At 45.2% G+C, this 12,477-nt stretch overlaps 1 protein-coding gene across 1 annotated transcript in view; it reads right to left on the minus strand.

Moving 5' to 3' along the window:
• APC2 (APC regulator of Wnt signaling pathway 2) overlaps window positions 1-12,477 on the minus strand; it is a 52,767-nt gene that overhangs the window by 6,147 nt on the left and 34,143 nt on the right. The window contains exons 8-14 of the mRNA XM_089535718.1: window positions 8,042-8,134; window positions 6,523-6,907; window positions 5,792-5,887; window positions 3,945-4,084; window positions 2,889-2,966; window positions 2,352-2,468; window positions 1,238-1,452 (exon numbers count right to left, since the gene is read on the minus strand). Of these exons, the coding sequence (XP_089391844.1) occupies window positions 1,238-1,452; window positions 2,352-2,468; window positions 2,889-2,966; window positions 3,945-4,084; window positions 5,792-5,887; window positions 6,523-6,907; window positions 8,042-8,134 (1,124 nt within the window). The remainder of the gene's footprint in view (window positions 1-1,237; window positions 1,453-2,351; window positions 2,469-2,888; window positions 2,967-3,944; window positions 4,085-5,791; window positions 5,888-6,522; window positions 6,908-8,041; window positions 8,135-12,477) is intronic.

A 12,477-nucleotide genomic window follows, 5' to 3' on the forward strand; every position in this document is an offset into this window, starting at 1 on the left:
CCTTTCCTCATGTTATTAGGTTCCCCAGTGCTAGTTCAGGCCCAGGATAACTTCTTCTTAGAAAGAGGAAATGACTAGAAATCATTTCTGGCTTACTCTGGACTATTTTAGTCCTCCTGATGATGTAAAATGATCCAAAGGCGAGCCAGGAAAAAAGAATGAAAATGATCTCAAGCCCAGAGGGCATTGGGGAACAAACAATTTGATTTCTGAGGGCCCTGAGGATCATAAAAACAGTCTGGAAGGCCACATGTAAGCATTTCTATTGTAAACATTAATTTACGACAGTTTAAAAGCAGTTTAAACATAACAATGGTGTTATAAATACGGCACAGTTAAATGACTTTCTCCAATAGCGAGTTAAAAATCAAAGTACAATAAAATATTGTACTGTGAAGTCGAAGGCTTTCATGGCTGGCATCCATAGTTTCTCGTGGGTTTTTCGGGCTCTGTGGCCATGTTCTAGAAGAGTTTATTCCTGACATTTCCCCAGCATCTGTGGCTGGCATCTTCAGTGAATGCTTGCCTGGAAAGGAGTTGGGTATGTTTCCAGGCAAGCATTCTCTGAAGATGCCAGCCACAGATGCTGGTGAAACGTCAGGAATAAACTCTCCTAGAACATGGCCACAGAGCCCGAAAAACCCATGAAAAAATATTGTACTATTGGAAAAAAATTGGGAAAAGTCTATTTAGTTCTCCCAAGTGCCCAAGTGCACCATGGAAATCCCATGAAAAATGCAAAGGAGATGACATAGCACAGAGCCCTGGTGACAACAGTAGTTAAATGCCTGTATTGCAGCCACTCACAAACTGCAAGGTTGCGAGTTCAATACCAGCCAAGGGCTCAAGCTCGACTCAGGCTTGCATCCTTCCAAGGAGGTCGCTAAAATGAGTCCCCAGTTTGTTGGGGGCAATCAGCTTGCCGTTGTAAATTGCTTAGAGACTGCTTAGGCTGCTATTGCTATTGCTAGCACTCCTTCCAGGTTGCAACACGAGGCATCCACCCGTGACCCTTCCTGCTCCCTCTCCCATTGCTCAGACTGAGTCAGAACCTCCTTTAACAGGCAGTAATTCAGCCTAAAAAGTAACTCATCTTAATATGTTCCTGCAAAAAAATAATAATAATCCAATGTTAAATTAATAGCTTGTTGTAATAGGAGTTAATGGCTAACCCTGGCATTGCAAGTAACCCTCAAAAGGTGGGAAACTGAAGGGGAAAGAGACGAGAGGCACTGACCGGTAATCTTCCCGCGTGGCAACAAGGCTGGAGACGTTCCTGAGGATACCTCCTCCGCTCTCAATTATGGCTAGCGAGTTGCTCTGGCACTTGTATGTGAGGGTGCTCACCAGGAAGCCAAGGGCCCCCTCCACCCCGCAAATGGCAGCCTTATTCTCGGTGCTGTGGGCAGACAGATTCCACAAGGCGCTGAGGATGCTCTTCAATGTGGATTCCTAAGCACAGAAAGAGCATAGGAACGACTATTCAGCAAGAACGAGAACAGCAGCAGAAACAGTGGAGAAGGCAATGTTGTATAGTGCTTAGATTGTGCTGATTTGGGAGATATAGGTTCTAATCAGGGAGTCTGGCAATGGAATTAATTTTATATTCTGCCTTTCTCCCACCAAAAGACCCAATTAAATTAATAATAATTTAAAATAGAAGCTGGCTAAAGTGCTATATTAAAGTATAAGAAAATGTTATATTAGAATATATGAGTACAGTTGCCCCTCTGTTTTTGCAGACCTGGAATCCGCGTTCCTCGCTTATGCGCAAGCAGCAAATAGAAGAGGATAAAATGGGGGGTGCACCACCGTTCAAGCCAATGGGGCTTGAATATTGGCTGGTTTTGTTCCGGGGGGGGGGGCTGGAACAGATCCCCTGTGAAAATGGAGGGGCGACTGTGTATTCTGTGCTTTAGCTTTTCTGACTTACTCTCTATACATGCTGGCTATTTATGTGAGTTCCTCTTTGGTGACATTTCCCTTATTCCATTTCTTGTACATGTCCATTTTAAGTCTCAGTTCAGTTGAAAGTTCCTTAGACATCTATCCTGCTCTCTTAAGACACCTCCCATTTTTCTAACTCTGGCAATGTTTGAAATTGTGCCTTCAATATCTCACTTTTAAGAAGCTGCCATCGATCATGAACTCTTTTCTCTTTTAGAATTCCTGACACCCAATATTTCTGTATGTTTATTGAAATTAGGAAAGAAAGAAGACGAGAAAGGAAAATAAAAAATGCACAAGAATAAGGACCAGACAATGGGAGGAAGGGACAGCTAGACAAATACACGGAAGAGGGAAATGACAGGAGGTTTGCCAGCCACACGCTGCCTTGGCACCTCTCTCACCTTGGTGGCCCGTAAGGCGCACTGCATCAGCGCCGTGACGCTTCCCACCTCCCTCAAAACCTTCTTGCTATTAATGTCAGCTCTCCAGGAGAGATTTCGCAGGATGCTAGACACAACCTGAGATGAGGACAGGCAGGAAGAGAGGGAAGAATATTAGTCTTAATTATGCACCCCAAGATACACATTTCAAATCAATGTGCAACCGCTTATGCTACACATTTCTCCTGCTGCTGCTGCTACTGCTTTTAGCAGGCTGGTTTAATCCCTGACATCTTTATAGCACAAAGAACAGGGATTTATGAATAGAGACACTTTTATGTTGGAGAGTCACTGCCAGTCAGGACAGGTAATATTCAGTTTGATGAAGAAATCAAGTATAAGGCAGCTTCCTATGTACTTTGACGAAGGTGCATGCCATCCATGTTGAGTGAGTTCCACACTCTCTGGCCATGGAAGCTCAGTTGTAACCAGGTGGATGCTCTGCTGCTCCACCAGAACATCCATCCCTCCATATCCCTTATATTCGTGCCCACGCACCTGGTGCAGTTCCTCGCTGTCGGACGCCAACTGAGCCACAATGGCTTGCATGCATCTTTGGCGAGAACACAAGGTTGCCTAGAAGCAAGAAGAGATAGGAAACAGAAGTTGAGAGGACAATGAGCATCAGGGTTGTCCGAAACCATTTTGTTGCCTGAGACAAAGAAACAAGAGGTTGCTCTTCCTCCCTGCCCCTCCATCCCACATAAGGGATCCCCTACATGTAACTGTTTGGCAGGAACAGCCCTGAATAACCCTCTGCCCTTTCAGTTTCCAGCTACTTTTAAAAATGTCCCAGTTTCTCCATCTTCTTCACATTTCCTTCCTTTGTCCTTGGCTTACTTCACTTGCTTCAAGCTGAGTTCAAAATGCAAAAGTAGTTTGCACTCAGTTTCTTCAGCAGGAGAAAGGTAAGGAGAGGAAGGAGTCTTGAATGCCTTCTAAATGTCTTGTTTTGGCAGGAGCAGTCCTGATTCACTCTTTACTATTCTACTTTTCCAGCGCCTTTCAAAATGTCCTGTTTTGTCTCTCCTCATCCTGCTCTTCCCCTTTTGTCCTCAGATTACTTCAATGGTTGCAAATGGAGTTCAAAGTGCAAAAGTAATTTGCACTCAGTGTGAAGTCGAAGGCTTTCATGCCCGGCATCCATAGTTTTTTGTGAGTTTTTCAGGCTATGTGGCCATGTTCTAGAAGAGTTTGTTCCTGGTGTTTCACCAGCAACAGATGCTGGCGAAATGTCAGGAATAAACTCTTTTAGAACATGGCCACAGAGCCCGAAAAACCCACAAAACACTATAATTTGCATTCAGTTAACTCAGCAGGGAGGAGAGGAGAGGTTGAGAGAAGAATCTTGCCCTTTCCAGGAGGTTCAAAACCAAACTGCATCAGCCTCTCCCAGCTTGTGTGTTCCTTTGTATTCCTAACTTTTGCCACCTTGACTACATTCTGAAGTTTGCTGGCTGCACACATCCCAGTTTTATCTGTGAAATGTTTGAGGGTATGGGGCACTGTGGCTTCCTTCTCCCCACCCCAGTGGCACTTATGACCCCATTGCACCTTGTTGACTATGTCTCCAAACGTGAGGTTGGTCAGGGCCATGCCAGTGTAACGCCGGAGGGCCAGGTTGAGGGGGTCATTGGTCATTCCATGCATCTCATAGTCCACCTGGAGCAGCTCAGCAATGGCCTGGAGACCGCCTGGGAAGTAAAAAAAGAAGAGAGAGAAAAAGTGTCACGTTTGAACAGGTGGGACATGGTATTACTGTGTAGCGGATGTGATCCCTCACTACAAGACAGGTAGGTTCTAGAATCCCTGTCGGCATTCTGGTCAAACATTTACAACTCTCCAGTGGCATATGAAAGACTATTTTGTATTCAGCAGCCCTTGCCAGATACATACCCACCAACCATCCAGATTTGGGCAGAGACAGTGTCAATTAATCCCTTGTGGTCCCAATTTTTTCAGGTGCTTTTAAAATGTTCCAGTTACTTTCTCTCTCCCCCCAACACATCCTCCCTTTGTCCACAGCTTACTTCGGTTGTTGCAACCTGAGTTCAAAGTACACAAGGAGTCACTACAAAAGTGGTTAATTCAGCAGGGAAAAGAGGAGAGGAGAAGAGAGGAGGGGGAGCAAATGTTGCTCTTCCCAGTCACTCCAGGCAAAAGCAAACTGTAGCAGCCTCTCCCAGCGTATCAGTTGATTCACATGAATAACTTCTGCCATCTTAACCATACTCTATTGAAAAAACTGGAATTTTGAAGTTTTTGTGTGGATGGAAGGGGTTCCCTCTGCCTGAATTGGTGGGGAGCCTTATCATCTGGAAGGGAGTGGTTTCCTTAGCCTGGAAAAGGTATGCTCTGGTGTTTTATGCTTTTACTTGCTTTAAAATTAGTAGAAAGTTGACTGAAATTGCTAATTTTGTGGCTATCTCAGCTCTGCAGGAGCACATCCTACAGTCTGAACATGGGTCAGCAATGTGATGTGGCAGCTAAGAAAGCCAATGCAATTCTAGGCTGCATCAGTAGGATAATAGTATTACTCCATGCTGCTTTGGTCAGGCCTCATCTAGCATACTCTGTCCAGTTCTGGACACCACAATTCAAGAAGATGTTGAGAAGCTGAAGCACGTCTAGAGGAGGGGGACGAAAATGGTGAAAGGTCTGGAAACCATCCAGCCCTGCAGAGAATGGCTTAGGGAGCTGGATATGTTTAACCTGGGGAAAAGACAATTGAGACGATATAATAACCTTGTTTAACTATTTGAAGGGGTGTCAGACTGAAGATGGATCGAGTTTGTTTTCTGTGGCTCCAGAAACTAGGACATATAGTAAAGAATGCAAACTACAGAAAAAGGGATTCCACCGAAACATTAGGAAGAACTTTCCTGGCAGTAGGAACTGCTCAGCAGTGAAACACACTGCCTCAAAGGGTGGTGGAGTTTCCTTCTTTGGAAGTTTTTAAACAGAAGTTGAATGGCTATCTGTCAGGAGTGCTTTAATGGTATCTTCCTAGTCATGTTGTGACTAGACTTGCCAGGTCAAGACTATACCAAGCCCTGACATTTCAAGGCACGAGCATGAGATCTAGAGATGATCCCTTGTGATGCCACAGGTTAAGCCATGGTGATGTTACAAGGGACAGCTGTTGGCGATGCCATTCAGTAACACAGTATGGCTGCACAGAGTATACCATTCAAATTTTAAAAACACCAAGACTTACTGTATTTACATACACTTTTTAAGATAGTCCTCTTGCGTTGAAATTCCACTTTACTTTCTCTGAGAATCAGAGGAGAGAGAGACCAGGCTGAGATCTAGAAATCCTACTTTTGTGAGTTACCTTGAGTTCCAGTATTGGGGTGAAACATACAAAACCAGTCTGTCAGACAAGCAAGCAAACATACCCAGTTCGTTCATGGCATGACGATACTCTTCATCAAAGGAGAGCTTCATGGTGGCACAGGTTGCTTGGCAGATCTGTGGCTCAATGGGAACAGGACCTGTGAAGAGAGCAGCATTAATGCCAATGTCAAATGTATTTACAGTGTCAGACCCAGTGTGGTGCAGCAGTTTGAGCATTGGATTACAACTCTGGAAACTAGGGTTCGAATCCCTGCTCAGCCAGGGATATCCCCTTGGGGAAGCCACAAACTCTCAGCCTCAGAGAAAGGCAAAGGCAACCTTGCCTAGGTGAAGGTCTTAGGAAGTTGGCACTCAAAGGCACATACCAACAACATATCTCAGTTAACAGAGCTTTTGACAGCTTCTTTTCTACCAAGTCTTTTTACTCCTGAGAACATCTGAATGAAATTGGAATTTGGCACTGCCTTTGAGCTGAAACAGACGTCTCAAGGCAGACAAGTATTCTAAACTATACAACACAATGGCAGCTGTTTGTCTCTCATGTCACTGGGGCAGTAAACCCACTACAGATTTTAACCCAGGTTTCAAAGTACATCTCCAAGTTGTCAGGACCTACCAGTCACTTTATAGCTAGAGACACCTGGAATGGATTCCCCATCCCACTGACATGAGATTACCAGCTGCCAATGAAGAGAAGTCCAGTGAACCCAGAGGAAGAGAGACCGACAGAGACACAGAAAGAGAAAGACAAAGTCCGTCCCTTGTCATCTACCTGCTGCTCCCTCCTGGGTCTTGATCCCTTCCTTGTGCATCTTCAGCCAATCCCAGCAAGTTTCCGAATAGGAGCGAATCTGTTCCAAAATATGTAGAACCCTCATCTCCTTCTTGGCCTGCCCTTCATCTGGCTGGGAGAAGATGATGTTGTGGAGGGCGGCATTGGCCCGCATGCGGCAGTCCTTCCCTGTCACCCCGGGACTCTCCGTCACCCCTGGTTCCTGGTCCATATCATGGAGGATCTGGATGAGGAGCGGGAGGCACCCCGACTTCCGCATGGCCAGGCAGCTCTCTTGAGAGCTTGACATGGCTAGCAACGTGCGGGACATGTCCTCTTTGTCCCGCGTGGCCATCATGGAGAGGAGCCAGAAAACCATTTCTACCTGAAGGTTAAGAAAGAACAAGAAAAACTTCAGCCCAGTGAGGCCGGCAGAAAATGACCAGTTGCAAATGACCGGTTGCAAATGTCAGCATGGCCAGCAGGGAGAGCCCTAGTAAAACCAAGACAAGCAGCTGAGATAATTTGAGGAAACTTCCAGGAGAAAAACCAGTGTTGCCTAGTGGTTTGAGTATTGGACTGCGGGTGCATCTACCCTGTAGAAATAATGCAGTCTGACACTGCTTTAATGTTCTATAGGCTCCAGCCTACAGAATCCTGGGATTTGTAGTTTTGTGAGGCATCAGCACTCTTTGGAAGAGAAGACTAAAAGCCTGCTGTAATATTCCATAGGATGGAGCAACATGACTTAAAATGGTATCAAGCGGCATTATTTCTACAGTGTAGATATACTCTATGGCTGCATCCACACTGGAGAAATAACCGGGCTTGGCGCTGCTTTAAGTGCCCTGGCTCAAGGCTATGGAATTCTGGGAGTTGGAGTTTGTTGTGGGGCCCAGAGTGGAAACCCGGTTATTTCTCCACTGTGGATGCAGCCTATGACTCTGGGAGACCAGGGTTTGAATTCCCACTCAGCCATGGAAGGATAAGGAAGGTCTCAAAGATATCTATAATAAAGCCAGCACTATGAGAAAGGAACTTTGAATGAATGTAGAGTAAGTTTGTAAGAGTAGTTAGAGATGAGAGTGTGTAAAAGTAGGGAAGATACAAAAGAATGAAAAAAGAATGTAGGGATAAGAAGAAGGTGAGGAAGAAAGTTAGAAGATATGAAGAATGTAGACATATGGGTCTGGAAGATATTTGAATGAGGAATGAAAATGAAATGGCAGACGTTCTGATGTTCAATTATGTGTGGAACAAATTATATGTTTTATGTGAAGCGGATAGCTTTCACAGCCGGAATCCATAGTTTTTTGTGGGGTTTTCGGGCTCTGTGGCTGTGTTCTGGAAGAATTTAATAAACTCTATGGAAGAGGGCATGGCTGGGTGCCTGGCCTGAACAAGGAATGGAAACATGTCATGCTGCAACCTTTCATCACAGGTGTGTTTCATTCATAATCACGGATTTTAAGGACAAAGAGAAAACCATCATTTTAAGCCAAATAATTTTTTAATTTACCTTGTTGCCGCCAGGCTGGTTCTCTGCTTCTTCTGGATGAGTTGGGATCTCGACGTTGCTCTCTCCTTCCATGTTCAGCAGTTTACCACTAAGCTGCAAGTGGGAAGAAGACAGAAATGGCAAGGGAGGTTAAAAAATAAATAGAACTAAAGAGTGAAATGGTGTGTAGCGGACTCTACTGCAGCTTGCCAGGAATCGCCGGTTCTACCCTATTTGTGAAGACACTTGCCATCCTAGGATTACAAAGTTAGTTTTAGAAGTTTTGCTTCCAGAGGAATAAGAAAGATGTATTACACTAGATCATGTTTTCTATTTATGTTTTCGATTCTGGCTAGGGTTGCCAATTCAGGATATGCCAGGCCCTGCAGTTCCTGTGCCAAAACTCGAGAGCAAGGGATGAATCCTAGTGCTTGTCATTAAGCATTGTGCATTAAGTTCCAAACACAGTTGTTCACAGCTTGTGATACAAACACACACACACTTACTGGTTGGGGGCAGAATTGTCTAATTATTAATTATTATCATCTTTTTATCCCCCCTAATGTACAGCTATGAAACCTAGGGACCTTTCACACTACACCTTTATAGCACTGTTTCCATTATAACTGCCTTGGCTGCATCCTATGATGACAAGAGGTTTGTCACATCTGCTGAAATTCCTTCTTCTACGCAACTATAATAGGTATAGAAGCCCATTTTGATTTTTGCTCTCTGCAGTGTCTGCCTCAGAACCACCTCCCATAATTTCCAATGAAAATGGGCAGCCAAATGTTAATGTCTTTATTTTATGATGACGCTGTTCTCTTTTTTACTACCTAGGTTGGTAGGAAACAGGTATATGGCGGGGTTTTCTGCTTTGGGTTAAATAATGACCCCTTGACTAGGCGGCACCTTGGCTCAGTAAAGGATGGAGGGATGCCATTTGAGACCCTTCTCGCGTTGTACTTGCTCTGAACTATCCCTCATTCAAGATCTCTCTCTCGCAGGCGCACACATATGCTGGCAGCTCTGCCGAATTCAGCATCTGTCCATTGCTTGGCCTACTTCTAATCTCCATAGCAACTGCCTCTTTTCTATGGCGCAAGAGATGCACACAAAAGCTGCGTTCCTGCGCTCTCCATGGACTAGGGATGTCAGAGTCGCCCCTCTTAGCTCTCTATGCCACATTAGGTTTGGCTTGTTTAGCCATGCTGTAGCCATGTTGGGGGCATCAGTGTGTGAGGAGAAGGCGAGCATCTTTGAGGCATTGTTGTGTGTGAACCCAGGCCACAGAACTGGCTGGTACTTCACATGCTCTCAGCCTCAGGGCAAGGCAATGGCAAACCTCTGACAAGAAAACCCCACAATAAGTTTGGCCAAGAGTCACCACAAGTCAGAAATGACTTGAAGGCACACAACACCAACAACAAACCCCATGGGAAGGAATGTGGTTGGGAAGAGAGAGGAGAATCTGAGGCATTTATAGAAGCAAAACTTGGCTTATTAATTCAGATCTGGCAAAGGATGTAGTGCTGTGCCAGTCTTTCCAATAAACGCTTTCTGGTTTCACCCAAGAAATGTATTCATTGAGTTAGACAGAAGCAGCGCATTACAGGGATGGAGGAGGGAATGAAATGTGCCCAGCTGACTTTGGCCTCCGCTTCTTTGTGAGACCCGTCAACAGACCCTACAACATAGAAGAAACCTCTCTCCATTGTGAAGTCGAAGGCTTTCATGGCCGGCATCCATAGTTTTTTTGTGGGTTTTTCGGGCTATGAGGCCATGTTCTAGAAGAGTTTCTTCCTGACATTTCGCCAGCATCTGTGGCTGGCATTAACCTCTCTCCATCTTTCTTTCTTGTCACCAGATTGAAAACTGGAGAGGACTCCTGTCCCTTTTATGGTTGTGTTTGTTGTTGTTGTTGTTGTGTGCCTTCAAGTCGTTTCCGACTTATGGCAACCCTACTGTGAACCTTACCATGGGGTTTTCTTAGTAAGATTTGTTCAGAGGAGGTTTGCCATTGCTTTCCCCGAAGGCTAAGAGAGTGTGACTTGCCCACGGTCACCCAGTGGGTTTCATGGCCAAGTGAGGAATCGAATCCTGGTCTCCAGAGTCATAGTCCAACACTCGAACCACTATACCACATTGGTGTAGCATGTTCTGCCACCAAGTAACAAGTAACACCTGATGAATTTCTCTATCTATCTATCTATCTATCTATCTATCTATCATCTATCATCTTCTACTTACATACCTAGGTGGCCACACTGAAAACAATTTCTATGCTGTCATCCCTATTCTCTCTATGGCCCCATACTGACAGACCAAAATAAAGCTGCTTCGGGTCACTTTGGAGGTATGCTGTTTAAATGATGCATGCGTCCTAAGAGTCCGGAAGCTGCATCAAAGCCACACTCCAGTCCTGAGTCCAGTCTTAGGACGCATGCATCATTTAAACAGCATACCTCTAAAGTGACCCGAAGCAGCTTTATTTTTGGCTTGTTTGTAGGGGCCTCATGTTAGGGTTGCCACAATGTCTTTTCTGACATAGTGTGCTTTCCATGGTGATCCTAAGATGACCTTATGATGAGGGTTTCTTGACCGCATTCTTCAGAGGAGCCTTCCCATTGCCTTCCTCTGAGGCTGAGAGAGTGGTACTGAGTTTCCAGAGCTGAGGGGGGAATTGAACTCTGCTCTCCCAGAGTCCTATGCAAACACTCAAACCACCACACTGGCTCTCTTTCTTGACTTTTCTCATCAGCTTTTCCTTTTCACCAGCCTCTTCCTTTCCGAGTCACTTCCATTTGAGCTGCCCATGCAACCAAATCTGATTCAGCTGCACAGAGAGCATAAGGCCTACAGAGCTTCTCTGTGGGAAAAGCTCTTGCCAGCAAGAACATTATTTCCATCAAATGGCTGCACCTCATCCCCAGTGCCAGGAGTCATTAATGTCACAATGCTCCATATCTTCACCTCGGGAAGCTGTTGGGCACCGCAAGACAGATAAAACAGTGTAACGAAAGCTACCTCTTTCCATCAGCAGCGATAAAAAAAGAAGGGATTTTTCACATTTTTGTTCCCCAAAACCAGTGCTTCTCAAGCTATCTGATGGGAGGAACCAGCAACTGTCATTTTCCCAACGCACCAGGGACCCATGCTAAATTTGTCTCCATTGGGCACAACTGTTCATTTTTTTTCCTAGGAACTTGCCAGGGAATGGCACATTTAGTAGCCGTGTCCTACATGACTGTTTCATGCAATTGAGAAGGCCAGCATGATATCATGGTTAGAACAAGAATGGGCCTTATCATAGAATCGTAGAGTTGGAAGAGACTGCAAGGGCTATCCAGTCCAACCCCCTTCTGCCATGCAGGAAATCTCAATCAAAGCATCCCGATAGATAGCCATCCAGCCTATGCTTAAAGACCTCCAAGGAGGGAGACACCACCATAATCTCCGAGGAAGGAGTGTGTTCTACTGTCTAACAGGCCTTACTGTCAGGAAGTCCCTCCGAATGTTGAGCTGGAATCTCTTTTCCTGGAGCTTGCATCCATTGCTCCATGTCCTATTCTCTGGAGCAGCAGGAAACACGCTTGCTCCCTCCTCAATATGACATCCCTTCAAGTAGTTAATCAGGGCTATCATATCACCTCTTAACCTTCTCGTCTCCAAGCTAAACATCCCCAGCTCCCTAAGTCTTTCCTCATAGGGCTTCATGGTTTCCAGGCCCTTCGCCATTTTAGTTGCCCTTCTTTGGACACGATCCAGTTTCTCAATGTCCTTTTTGAATTGTGGTGCCCAGAACTGGACACAATATTCCTGATCAAAGCAGAATATAGCGGTACTACTACTTCCCTTGATCTAGACACCACACTTTTATTGATGCAGCTTTATAAGCTCTAAGATCTTCACGAAAGGCCCTGCTCTCTAGCCCACTGCCTTCTCTCTAGCCCACTGCTTCTTCAGCTTGGTGTGTATAAGACTGAGGGGTGACATGAGTGTGTTCTTTAAATACTTCAAGAGCCGTCACAGAGAAGAGTGAGCAGACCTGTTCTCTGTTGTCCCAGGTTTTAAATTATAGGAGGGCTGATCCTGATTTAACATTAAAAGGAACTCCTTGACAGCAAGAGCAATGACACCAATGACCCAGAGAGGTGGTGGAATCTCTCTCTGCACAGTCTTCCAAAAGACGCATGACCTGCTGAAGATGCTTTAGCTGGAGCTCCTGCACTGCGCAGCAGGTTGGACTCCATGGCCCATGAAGCACCTTCCAACTCTAGGAATTTATGATTATTCTATGAGGAATGCAAGAGAGGATCCTCTTGTGGCTGCTCCCCAACTTTTGTAACTCTCACCCTCAGAAGGATAGGATGGTTCCTTCCATGCTGTCTTTCTGCCAACAAGTGAACCTTTCTTATCCAGCAAGCCTACACAAAGCAGCATTAGACTTGGAGGTA

Source organism: Sceloporus occidentalis, unplaced genomic scaffold (assembly GCF_023333645.1).
Source record: "Sceloporus occidentalis isolate IW3139 unplaced genomic scaffold, rSceOcc1.0.p SCAF_8, whole genome shotgun sequence".
NCBI lineage: Eukaryota > Metazoa > Chordata > Lepidosauria > Squamata > Phrynosomatidae > Sceloporus > Sceloporus occidentalis.